The sequence below is a fragment of the Pleurodeles waltl genome, chromosome 4_1 (genome assembly GCF_031143425.1).
Source record: "Pleurodeles waltl isolate 20211129_DDA chromosome 4_1, aPleWal1.hap1.20221129, whole genome shotgun sequence".
In the NCBI taxonomy this organism is placed as follows: Eukaryota; Metazoa; Chordata; class Amphibia; order Caudata; family Salamandridae; genus Pleurodeles; species Pleurodeles waltl.
Genome location: NC_090442.1, coordinates 672,895,389 through 672,909,012, shown reverse-complemented (window position 1 = coordinate 672,909,012; position 13,624 = coordinate 672,895,389). Strand labels below are relative to the sequence as shown.

The following is a 13,624-nucleotide window of genomic DNA, read 5'->3' as shown; positions in this document are numbered from 1 at the left end:
ACAGAAAATGCAAGTCCTGATTAAAGCATTAAAAAACCTGCTTCAGGTAAAAAAAACGACTTCTGTATATGACTCATCCATGACAAAGAATTTAATGTGTGATTATCGGATTGCTTTTGAGAAGTTAGTCACTGAGTTGAATGTAAGCGTAGACGGAATGATACATTAAAGAGCCAACAGAAGGATGTGAGAAACAAAACATACTCTGTGTATATTGGAAAACAATGTGTAACAATTCGTTAGCAGACAGTTTAGTTGTCAAGCCAGCCATAAAAATGTAAATTGCCCCATAAACCTACAGAGTATTCTGATGCCTGTTCGATTACTAACAAGATACAGGCTGAATTGGACTTTACCTGCCCTCTGTGAAACCCCCCTACCATTCTGCTTACCGTGAATTCTTCTCACCATTCTGCGTATTATGAATAACTACTAAATGTGTACTTTGTGTACGTTTCCCACTATTCTGCTCACTAAGAATTGTCCACACCCACATTTATTTCCAGCAGTCGTCCCCTCTGTATAGTTCATTATCACCATGTTGCTCTTAGACCCCTAATTTGTTGCTCAGCAATTCCCATTTTTTTCTTTCAATACTAACCATTTTTTATTTTGAATAGGGTGCCTTCGTGATTGAATTATTTGTTTGTCTGAATGCTCCTACGCCCCTAGCAGGGAGTGTACAACCTTTGATGGGTGGGCTGGAGAGAGAAGCCTTTGGGCAAATACCTCCTTTACAACAGAAACTATGGAGGGCAGGCTAGTCAAAGCACAGACGTGTAACTTGCCCACTCTTCCCACTCAAGGATGGTCCATGGCTCCTCTGAAGAGGTCAGCCAGTAAACAAGGCAGGCAAGAGCAATAATGGATCAGCTGCTCCACTCATGACCGTCTGTTCTGCCTGTGCCAGTACCACTGCTGACTAAACCAGTTGTCATGTGCCATCCCTTTCAGATAAGCCAGACACAACTGCTCCACACTTCTGAGCTGAGCCACAGAGAGGCAGCCAACGGGCGGCTGGGCCTGGTCCTCTGCTCATCCAGTGGTAAACATTTCTAAGACCTGCCTGTTGCAGCATTGCATGGAATATTTCTGAAGAATTACTGAGTACAGAGTGGACTAAACTGGGTCATTTGAATGGATTGCATGTTTAGAAGCCTTGGAAATAGTGTCTTCATTTAGAATGTTAAAGATGTTGGCTGTGTGAGCTGGGAAAAGATCTGTGTCTGTTAAGCATCATGTTCAAAAATTTGTTTACACCTCCCAATCAAAGGTTCTAATCCTGGCAGGGTTGGCTAAATCTATCACCATGATGGGTTTGGAAAATTAGGTTTGGGTAATGTCAAATGTTATTACAGTGATTCTAAATTGGAAATGTTTGACATGAATAGTTGTATGAACAATATTTTTAAAATATTGCGTGTGTACGAACTAGGGATGCACATAGAGATATGTTGAACAGTATTCTGGCAGAGGCACAAGAGCATGTGAAAAGCTGTACATCACTGCTTTAATAATGTTTGTAATGGCAAGGTGTGCATAGTAAGACATTGAAACAATTGTTAGTTGTGGTATTATATTATTTTGTAAAAAGTGTACCCTTCTAGAATCTTAAACTATCTACTATTTAGAAAGAGGTTAGAGGTACACGTTAACCAACAGTATTTCTAATAGAGCACCACCCTTAATTAGTTTACCCCCATTTCGAAATGATTTTCAAAAACAGCCCTTACAGAGACTCCCTAGACACTGGACAACGTAGATTTTAAGTCCTTCAATTATTTATTCCATATTACCAGTCAAATACACTTAGAAGTGCTTAGAAATTGCCGAAAGCATTTCCAAATATAATTTGGGGTTTGTGAAAATCCTCATTAAATTGGTCTGTAAGTGCTGCCAAATTGTGACAATGTCATTGGCTTAATGTGATTAAAATGCTCTGTTTGCCAATACATAGCAGTGGTTTATACCCCCAAACTTAGAGTATAGTAATGCTTAATACTTTTCAATATTTCTGACACGATTGCTCGCTTGCATTGTTTGACAAATAGCACTGGGGTAATGTGTTTATCAATGCACCACGTGCATCTAAATATACCAAAACTTCATCGGGATGGAAACTTAAACTTCCCAGTAAAGTAGTCCTTATGTTGTACCAGAGATATTCTGATCTAATGTGCATAAACAAAAACACATCTATTTGTCACTATATTGTCCAACAATCTGTTGGATAAAACAGCCACACAACCTGAAAAGTATTCTTAGCAAGGTTAGACAACTACTACTGGCTTCATGTGCTTACAAGTGAAATGCAGAATTTCCCATACGATTTCACCAAAATTCTTTTGGTATATCCTCCCAAGTCTCTTTTAAAGTCATTTTAATCCCCCAAAATGTTGTCTAATGTGAATTAAACGCACCACGTGCTACTAAATGTTTTAAACAATCCTTAGTCAAGAACTTCCACGTGGCCTTTAAAACTGATTTTTTAGTTCTATAATGTGTTGCCCAGTGTTGGTGGTCCAAATGACTCAAATATTCACCATTTTCCACCTATAACGTAATTTCAAAAGCAATTTGAACTGGACTCTGCACTTGTCTTACAGGGAGAGATATCCCTTGTTCCAGTTAAAATTATTTCCAATTATTCTAAATGAGTTGATATTAGCATATTTCTAACATTACAGTGATTAAAATTATAAATCATGGAGTAATGTTTTTTTTAAATCTGTATTATAATACGTTTCGACAAGTTCTGGATATTGCTCAACAATTTGTATGATATTCATATGTTGCTCAGTTTCCAGAAAATCTACTTCTGTTGCACAATCAGGAATTTCTTAGTATTGCACTCGCTACAAATTTCACTCAGTTCTGCTCACCAAAAATATTGTCATAACTCTGTTCACTGCGATTTCCTCCACAATTCACACAAAACATAAATGTTCACCTCTCTTCTTATAATGAACTCTGTTCTTACTTTTGCCAAAAAGCCTCTAGGTTGCGCAAGAGCAGTGTACAGCTAGCATACTAAGAGATCACACATGAAGGATGTGATTACTTTTCTGTGTCATTTGGTTATAATTAGGTAAAAAGGGTGGAAACACCTACGTGTTTAGGATGTGTTTAATAAGGTAGCGGCATAGTATTTGGGATTCCAAAATCTACACCTAATTAGAGCAATCATGCTCTCCGTTGAGGAATTTCAAAAGGATCCAGACTCGCAAAGATTCAGACATGCGCATTTCGCCATCTTCCACCGCCATAGGTTTTCCAGCAAAAGGGCCTTTGCTTCTCTTCTTTGTAATTTCAATTTTATCCCAGCCCTGTTTTTTCTACCCCTAGCTACAGGGAAAAGCAGTAAAAAAGTGAAATTGATTTTTCAGGCGCAGTATAACTCTTGGTAGCTCGCAAAATTCTAGGACACATGTTGTGCTGCTCCACTCACGTGTTGCTTTTGTAGGTCGTTGGGCGGGAGATGCTGTTGTTCTTGATACAATACTTTGTGCAGAACTATGGGACGGATCCAGTTGTCACCGGAATGATAAATAACACACGGATCCACATCCTGCCCTCCATGAACCCGGATGGATTTGAAAAAAGTGCTTATCTACAGCAGTGTCCTTACCAACACGGAAGGTAAGATTGCGAACGATGTCACATTTTAACACCTACACCACCGACTAGGAACCAGCTGAAACATCTGTGTTGTCCACTTACTTACTTTAATTTATATAGAATTAAATATGGAATCAAAAAGGGAGTGTTGCTCCTGGACTGGTGCATTTCACTCTAACTTCGCTGCATAAAATGGTACTACCCAGAGTTCCTTCTTCGTATTGTGCATAGTCCAGGTGTCACTAAGGGGCATATTCATGAGAGGCTGGCGCCGCCGCTTTGTTACAAAAGGTGACGCAATGGCGGCGCAAACCTCTCAACCATATCCAAGAGGCAACACAAAACCACTTTGCATGGCTTTGAATGGCCTCATAGATATGGAGAAAGGCAAGGCAGTGCATGTCACTGCGTTTCTTTACCCTGCGCCAGGGAGGCATCCCATCAGTATTGTGGTGGGTTTTTGACACATCCCCAGATCTACGAGAACCTGTAAACCTGGGAATGCCCAAAAACCTTACACTTTCAGAGGTGAGGCATAACGAGGAGAAATATTTTAATCTCTCCTTGTTTTTTTCTCTTTCTACATGTGCTGCATTCTGCAGCACACATAGAAGGAGAAAACGCCTCTCAGGTTTGTTTTTCCTCCACTTTAACAACCCTACCGACAACACAGGCACCTTTGCACTATGTTGCAAGGGTGCCTGCGTTGGGGCTGCCAAAATGGCACCTGCCCAATGGGAAAGGACCGGAATGCCAACTATTGCATAATCACGATGCATTCCAGTCCTTTTACTTTGGCGTAGGGCAGCGGAGCAAGCAGACTTGCTGCACTGCCCTCCGCCAACTCCCAGTAAATCTGGGGCTAAGTTTTTAAGTGTACTTGGTGCACAGGTCATGACTACATTAAGTTACATAGCTCAGACAAACTCTAACTAGAGTGAAACATGAACCACAAGCAGATATTAATATTTTCCGATTATATACAATAATCAAAAAGCAATAATGCTTTGTCTGTTACGACATGCGTTTTTGTGATTTTCTGGCACAATGTGGGTGACATTTCAGTAATCTAAAAAGTAGTGTGTATCAGTGGATTGATGTGTTTCCCGACAAATAAATTAGGAACTTCTTGTTGTGACTTGTAGAGCTAGACATGTACTGGCAATATGGAGAACAGTTTTGTACATGCTCTGTGCCTTGTTTAGTGCATATGTGTATGTATGCGCTATGGTGTGTCGTATCAGTGTCATATATGATATGATTCGACTGGTGATGCGAGAACGGCTCAAACATGACAGAAGAGGTTATTATATCCCACCGACCTGCAGAGCTCAGATCAGGAAGGTACAACTCCACCCGGCATCACAGGAGCCTTGCACGATACGTTTTCTCCAGGATTATGAGGCCACTGTAATGTAAGCCTCAGGGGTGACTGGTGTTCATGGGCAAAAAGGGTGTTGCCCTGCCACCACCTAGGGAGAGGCAAAAACAAGGAAATAAACACAGCAGCTAAAAATAAATCACTGCTCCGAGACAATGTGCTGCATCTCCTGGGTGGAACTCTAGTGAACTTTGTAGATGTCCTACTGCGCAAGTACCAGCTGGGCAATGATTTCTCTGACCTGCAGGTACAAGCTACAGCAGTGACATCACAGGAGAGGGAGTGCTGAATTAGAAAGCAAGTGATCGGGTTGATTTTGGGGCGCATAAACAGTGGCCCTGGGAGGAATCAGCAAGACTCCAGTCACTTCAATGGTTAGGGGTAGGGCAGGCCTATGAGGACAAGGAGGGTGTAAGTGGCAACAATTGTAGGTCATCACAGAGGGGCAGACTGTAGGAGGGATCAGGGGACTGCTCTCCTTGCAGTAACAGGTGTTTAGTACTGCATTTGGTTTCACTTTGGAAGAAATGTTAGGGAGCTGAGAGTGCTCCTTATCTCGACTGTAGAGGCCAACTGCGGATAACAATTGCACTAGTGGACCAAGAGGTAAGTGTGAATTTAAGCTTCTGCCTACACCAGGGCATTGTCAACCCCTCCCCCAATACCGTGCTTTAGCAGCTACAGCTTCTTGATGGGCCTCTTCTGTCTGCAGCTCGGCAGACAAATGCTCATAATTAACGTAGGAGGGCGAGTGAATGAAAGGAAGGGTGGGTGCATGGATGGATGAAATGCTGGATTGATAAATGAATGGATAAATGAGGGAAAGGATGGACGTAATAATGGATGAGTGAAAGGCAGGGATGGTGTATGAGTGAAAGGGAGGCTGGATGAATGGATGGATGAATGGAAAGGATGTGTTGGATTATAAGAGAAAGGATAGATGGATGGTAGAATGAGTGAAAAGATGGATGATGAGTGGAAGGGTGGATGGATGAGTGGATGGATGGTTAGATGAGTGGACTAATGGAGTGAACGTATGGATGGTTAAGCGAAAGGATGGATGAGTGAAAGGATGTATGGAAAGATGGGTGAATAAAACAATGGATGGGTGAGTGAAAGGCAGAGTAGATGGATGAAAGAATGGATGGGTGGATGGTTGGATGAGTGAAAGGGTGAATTGATGGATGGGTGAAAAGATGGATAGACAGATGAGTGAGTGAAAGGTTGGAAAGGTTGAGTGGCTGAGTGAAAAAGTAAATGGAGGGATGTATGGATGGGATGAAGGCAGGATGGATGGGTGTAAGGATGGATGGCTGAAAGGGTGTATAGACGAATGAGCCAAAGGGAGGATGATGGATGGATGAGTGAAATAATGGATAGACGGAGCAAAAGGGTGGCTGGATGAGCGAGAGGAAATATGGATGGATGATTGGATGGATGGATGAATGAATGGATGAACAGGGGATGGATAAGTGAGATGAGGGATGATTGAGTGGATGGATTGGTTTGATGGATAGGTGTCCCTAGACTAGTGGGGGCTCTCCTTTATGGGCTCCACAGCTACGCTATACCCTCCTTGTTTCATGGTCCATTTTTATTATATCAAGAGTGAAAAGTTATTCACTCTTGATATAATAAAAATAAAATGCAGACCCGCTTTGGGTCCAGCAACAAACTGAGACAGCTACTGGCATTGTTTGGTTGCTCACACAGGTGCATGAAGGTGTTTGTACCAGCTATCAGAGATACTGTTCAGAGATGGTGAAATTCCAGCACTGTGAGCATATCTGTATGACTATGTATGTGAGTTAAAGTGATAGAGAATCAGTGAAGGAGTGAGTCAGAATTAGTGACAGTAAGGACCAATATGTGTGAGAATGAATGTGAGCGAGCAAGGCAGAATGGCAGTGAGTGTAAATGAGTGTTACTGTGCGTGAAACTGAGTCACGATAAGACAGAGTAATTCAGAATGAGTGAGAATGAGTGCGACTGAGTGAGATAGAGTGGGCCAGAGTCGAATGAGTGGGACTGCGTGAATTAGTGAGACAGAGTGAATCAGAGTGAGACAATCAACTCAGTGCAAGAAATTGTGAGAGAACCCTCCAAGAAAAAGCTCTTTGGAATTTGAGCCAAAGATTACCACCCCTCCACCCCCACCACCACTTTTAAAGGTCACCAGCTGCCACTGGCAAGCTTTATTGTAGTGAGCTAATATGAGTCACTGCATTCTGAGAGCTCCTTATTTTTTTAGTCGAAGGCTTTTTTAAATAGTTGTGTTTGATGCTGTAGTGTCCTGCTTGACACATTCTAGTATTTCCAGTTCTAGTATTTCCACCAGCCACTCTGCTGAGGCCTTGCTTTACACACACACCCCCCACAACCATCCAACACAGGCGTCACCAGTCAGGTGACCCTGCCAATGAAAAGGGCCGGGTGCACGTGCCCGAGGCCAGTTACCAGAATCCAATAACCATGTCTCTGTGTCACCTTCTTTAGTAGCAAGAGGGCCTAGGTCCCCCAGCACTACAGTGGCGACGAGTGGTTCTGACCCCATGTGGCCGCAGGCAGCAACTTCGATGTTGTGCATTGGTGGAAATGATGCCTGCTCAGAAAGGCACCCCTGAACCCTCTTGCAGTGCAAGGAAACACGACAGCAACCCTATCCAGAGAATAGCGTCCCGGTGATGCCCCGGCAGCCCGCCTGCCGCCAGCCTGCTCAAGGACACGGTGGAAGAACATGAGTACGGCGAAAGGGAGGTGAAGTGGCACAGCCTACATATGCTGCCCATTAGCGTGCAAAAACCTCCGCCCCGGCCTGATTTGTGAGAATTAACAAGGAGTGGGCTGTTTACATAGTGGTCGGCCGATCGTTCTGCCCACATGGTTGCATGAACGTAATTTTACTCAACTGAACGAATTTCACACTTTGTAGAAATGCACGTACCTATTCAGTGTTTCTGGCAGGGTTTGCGATTTTTCGCATATGGCGTGTGTTGCCCGCAGCAGAGGAGCCTAAAAGTTACAGATGAGAAGATTACAGGGGCGTTTATGGAGCAACCCAATATGTTTTGAATTTTCTGCCAGCAGGAAAAGATCAGTAACGGCCTTGTGCGGCAGTGGAACAACAAATATTTTCCTTAGGCTGTTAAATAAAGCAGTGTTTCAGCACTCTGGATTCTCTGGGTAACAGGAATTCCTACTCTTGATTATTTTACTCTGGGCTATAAAAGCTAAAATGTTGCTACTCCATCTAACTAGGACAGCTAAATACCAGCGTAGGAACACGAAGCAAGCAGCCATACAGTGCTCAAAACACAAAACATGCACTTCGAGTTCCTTTCAACTCCATAGGGCGCACAAAACTGGCCTACAGTATGATTAAAAAGTCCAACTGTTATTATTTTTTTAATCCAATAGGCCGCATCCTGTAGAAGTATGTAAAGATAATTGTCATAAACCCATGCACTCATGCAAAACGTTAATACAGTTTCAAGCAGTGCTTAATTTGTGCTGGTTGTTTCCGGTGCTGGGCACCAGCACTTATTTTTGAGGGCCGGCGCTTAGTCTTCTGTCTCAAGCATTTGCCGCGCGCAAAAGACACGTTTGGGAAAGACGGGGGGAGAGAAAAACGAAAAAGCGTCACAATGAGAGAAGCAGAAAGCTGCAGGTATGAGCTGAAGGGGCAGGGAGTGGCTCTAAATGGATTGAAGAAGCCCAAGATGACTTCAGGATTACGCCGCCTCAGTATTCCGTGTTCGCATATTTAATTGCAGCAGCCGCGTTTTTAAGAGGGGGGCATTGGGCACCGGCACCTTTTCATTTATAAATTAAGCACTGGTTTCAAGAGAGTGACTCTTAAAATTATTATTATTACAGTTCAGCTGTATGGTGGAAGCTATTGACAACAGGTAAATAGCACACATACATGGCTCAGAGACGGCTATAAGTCTATCTTGCTTATTATTAGTAAAAAGCTGTACTAGTATAAAATAAAAATTAACGGCTACAATATTTTTACATCAGATTTTTCTGAAACGCACAGCTGATGAACTGACGCCACCTAGTGGTAAACGGCATTTTTAACTGTTAAACGCAATACCGTACTATGTTATATTAATTACGGTATGTTCCTGGGATATGTACAGCTCAGCCGTTGCCAGTTACTTGGCCCTTGGAATTTAACTTGCCAGAACTTTTGTGTCTGCCCAAGAACAGAAAAATTAGAAGATCCCTAAAATGGTAAAATATCGCTCGTGTTTGGAATGATTGGAGTGTGACGTCATCATCCACCAGTTCCTCCCACTGCTGATCTGTAGCTGGACGAGCCTTTGACTACCAGACAGACACGAGGACACTGAGATGCAGGAGGAAGGTTTCTGCCTGGGTCTAATAAAGGAGCATGTGACGTGTAGGCGGAAGGGCAGAATTCTCACTTCCTTATTTGCATGGTTAACCGAACTATGCGTTTTACTCGGTACCTAGAAGAAACCGGGATTTAAGACAAGTCCTTCAAGAATGGTCAGTCCTCCGTTGAAGCGGACAAGGACACACTGTTGATTAGTCACATTTTTATTTAACGAGGTGCTAAAATGCCGCATCGACTAACTGATCCTCCGCCAGTTGAGCCACAGAAAGTTGTGTTCAGCAGACACGACCCTATATGTGCGCGTTCTATGTAATAAAGGACGGGCTTATGCACTTTTTTTTTTTTTTTTTTTACTTTGGGCGGGAGAGTACCTGCACTTCTCAGGAAAAACGTAATACTTTTAATTGTAGTCACTTCTCTGAAACAAGCAGGTACTCTGATACAGGGTACCTGCACTTCTATTTTACCATTTCAAGCACTGGGCTTATTCGTCTGTTTATCCCAATTAAAGTTTGTAACTATTCTTCGATTCTCGTTACTGTCAAAGGTGGGAGGGGTCGAAAGAATTGGGGCGAGTATAATTATGACCAGGAGTAAAAAAAAAAAAAATTACTGTTAGGTAGCCCAGATGTTCCTGATTCTTCCACCAATTTAAAGATTTCCTGATTTGATCTGAACATTGAACCATTGTCTCGTATTTCAAAGAACTGGATTTCGGACACATTTTCATGTTCTTCAGAAGTATTAAGTAAAACAAAGCTCGAAGGACAGTGGTAAGGCAAGAGGGCGTGTGTCCCTGAGCTTCCAGCCATAGCTTGGGACATGCTCAAAGAGATTTTAAATATTTGCTGAATGCGTATCAAACTGGATCCCAAAAGGAAAACTCCACCCAGGTCTGTCCTGAATCTTGCTTCTATAAAGATCCAATGTTAAGGTGGCACTATCTAACCCTTCTCTTTGGTGATCAGAAAGCCATGTTCTTTCAAGGTTCTGCACACTACTTCCAGACCCTCCAGTGTCTTGGACCGAGCATGAAGGAGCCAATCGTTTAGTTAAGGAAATAGTGATCAGGGCGTAGAGACAAATACATTGATGAAGAGCAGTCTTAGAAGAGGTGCCTGGTCCCGCAGGGATGGAAGCCTCATGTTCTCTCTCACATATGGATCAAAATTATTGGAAGCCCTTTACCCACATATGTACCCATTTAATCATCAGGAGAACCCCCCAACTGAATGATAGAGATGTTTCTGCTTCTGACGCATAATCAGATTTCTCGGACACAATGCCCCAGAAGATTTTTTTCTGGTCCAGTTCTGCTAAGGTCTCCAATATAATTCTCCTTATTCTATCATCCTCCCCTTCTCTGGAAGAAGATTTACTCCTCTTAAAAGACAGAGATTTGGATCTGGATCTCGAGCTACTAACACAGCAGGATAAAACATGCTCCCGTTTCCTCTGATACGTTCCCACTCTTTCAGCCAAAAGCTAATCACCACCAAAGTGAAACCAAAAGCAAGGTATCAAATCCAACAGGAATCACTTACCTGTATCCCACAAATGAGCTTGTCCTAAAGTTATGTATGTGAGTTTTGAGGGCTCCCCCAATAAAGAATTTAAAACAATAAAATAATATGTACGCACACACACCTTGTAAATGTGCAATCTATTGTAAAAGCTGTGTTGTAAGTTACCACGTGGTAACTAACTCGTGGTAATGTCTGATACTAGATTGAGAGTAGTATTGCACAGACATTCTTTAGTTGGCTACTCCATCCGGGATGAGGAACAAGATTCTGAATTTTGCATGTGGGGCGAATATAAGAATGGGAGCATAGAAGTGAAGGGTCTGGACTGACACTGGATGGCCAGCTCTTAATAAGGCTTTAGAGAATAGTGGGGGTGACTCTGTTATAGATGTTGTGAATGACAAACCACAAACCGCTCTGTCTCCTGTGAAGCTGCTGAATGTTTGGGAACACCAGTGGTCCATGCTAGCCTTTGACATCTCTGAAACCTTCCATCAATATGGGAGTGTCCCAAATATGCTGTGGTATTAAGGCTGCAATTTTGTTTGTGAAAGGTATGCCTTTTTAGATCTGGCCTATATATTGTAAGGTGCTAAGTCAAAAAGGCATTAAGTCTTATCAGAGTGGATAAGGTACCACAAGGGTGTGTTCCTGCCTGCACTGAACAGGATCACACCATGCTGGGGTAGTTCATGCTATTAAGGCCAAACCCTCGCCCAAAAAATAATGGTAGGTGCTTGGCCAAATTCCTTTTTTAAGAAATTGAGCCTACCTCCATCTAGTACCTGTTCATTGGTATTGGTGGGATCTGGTCTGCTGAAGGTGTGCCACACAGGGGTAAAGAGCAAGCCTTTGAAAATAAAATCAGTATCACAACCTTCTACGAGAGATTCTACCTTCCCAAACTGATAACAGAGGCAGAAAAATATCTTAATCATTATTCCGATACATGTTTTGCTCTCCCTTCTTCATCACACCCAGCAAGTTATCCTCGATCCTCGTATGCCCTGTTCCAAACATACATCCAGCCGGCGATGACAAATGACTTGGTCGCACAGACACATGTGCAGTGGATATTTCTAAACTTTCGTTGATGCATGTATTTATGTTTCCATGTAAGTTATATTCAAGTAGTGAAAATCGAGCCAGAGTTAGAGGAGCCATGCACAGGGTCGTAGAAAATAACACCTCCTTGGTGGAGGGAAGCTGCTGAGATCTGAGGGGCGAAGGGAACAGTCGGTGTTGTTGACATGTAAAGTGCTTTGTGAGGTGCTGTCACTTCCACTTTTTCCTGAGCCGGAAGAGGGTAGCAGCTCCTGATGGAGACAGGTTGTTCTAGGATATGGTTGGGTAGATGGAAAAAGACTTTTCCTTTTTTCCCTTTTGCACCTCTTGTCTAGTGATGTCCTGGCTGTGGGAGCGTCCAGTAGATAGACCTTTCTTGAAGGCTTTGTTGATACTGCAGCTAGTTTTAAACATGGAGCGAGCCATTAGGGGAACAAGTGGAGATCTTCTCGGGCACGGATCAAGATGGCTGAATTTTTTCGGGCTTCTGATGATGCATGCTATGCCAAGTAGGATGCCTTTGGGAGGTTAGCATGAAGTCTGGGATGTCATGGAGCAAGATGTTGTGCATCATCCAGCTGTGAATATGAGGTCTTGGACAGCAGTTCTGAATTCACTTTCTGGGAGGAATAGTGTCACTTTATTTAGTAGTGTAGTAGTTGTATTTTGACGCCTTTGTCGACGAGCAGAGCTCTAGAGAGCTCTATGTAGATGCTGAAGATGATGGGGAAAAGATGGATCCCTAGGTGACTCAGCATGTGATAGGGGTTTGTCTATGATCTATTGTGTTCAAATGCACAAACTCTTATCAGCTAACAACTTAAGGCAACTGCATATCCTGATTGATTTGTTAATTTACTATGTTACATGCATATATAACAAACTCTGTTCTCTAGTGTTACATTTAACTTCCTTGGGCTGAAAAAAAATCATATTGACTAATTAGCGGTGCAAAATCATATAAAGAGTCATGATTAAAGAATTATCAGGGGGTCAATTTTAAATAGCACAAATAATTCATAGAAAGGATACGGGCAATCTACAGTGATCTGGTGGTGCTGGCAGATAAATCAAGGAGAGCTTGGGAGCATCAATAAACAAAACAAACCCTCTATGTGTCTTTGCATCCCAAGGTTGAACCAGAATATGGTGGATCTCAACAGGAATTTTCCAGACGCCTTTCAAGCAAATAACATTGAACGAGAGCCTGAGACACAAGCAGTGATGAAGTGGATTCAAAATGAGACATTTGTCCTTTCTGCCAACTTCCACGGAGGAGCAGTGGTCGCCAGTTACCCCTATGACAATCGAAATATAAGTAAGGGTCTCTATAATGTTTTTCTACAAAGTTACTGAGCTTGGGTGTGTGAATTCCTCCATTCCCAACAGACTCATCCTTTCTAGGAGTACAAGAGCAGTGACAAAAACCTAAGCCCACATCATGGAATCACTATTAATGCAACAAGAGTATTAAACTTTCTGTCACATCAGCACCACATAGATCAACAAAGACAAGGACAAAAGACTAAGGCCCTTAATTACTGAAGTTCTGTGCTGGCACTCGTGTGGTGCAACTTAACGTAAAACGGTGTCAATTTACTAACCATTATAAAGGCCCACACAACCTTTGGTAAATAAAAGATCGAATTTTTTGTAATGTCAACAAAG

At 42.5% G+C, this 13,624-nt stretch overlaps 1 protein-coding gene across 7 annotated transcripts in view; it reads left to right on the top strand.

The window, feature by feature from the left end:
* CPM (carboxypeptidase M) overlaps positions 1-13,624 on the top strand; it is a 211,192-nt gene that overhangs the window by 147,159 nt on the left and 50,409 nt on the right. For all 7 annotated transcript variants that reach the window (XM_069229187.1, XM_069229186.1, XM_069229192.1 and 4 more), the window contains 2 exons: positions 3,464-3,639; positions 13,090-13,274. In XM_069229187.1, coding sequence (XP_069085288.1) covers positions 3,464-3,639; positions 13,090-13,274 — 361 coding nt within the window. The remainder of the gene's footprint in view (positions 1-3,463; positions 3,640-13,089; positions 13,275-13,624) is intronic.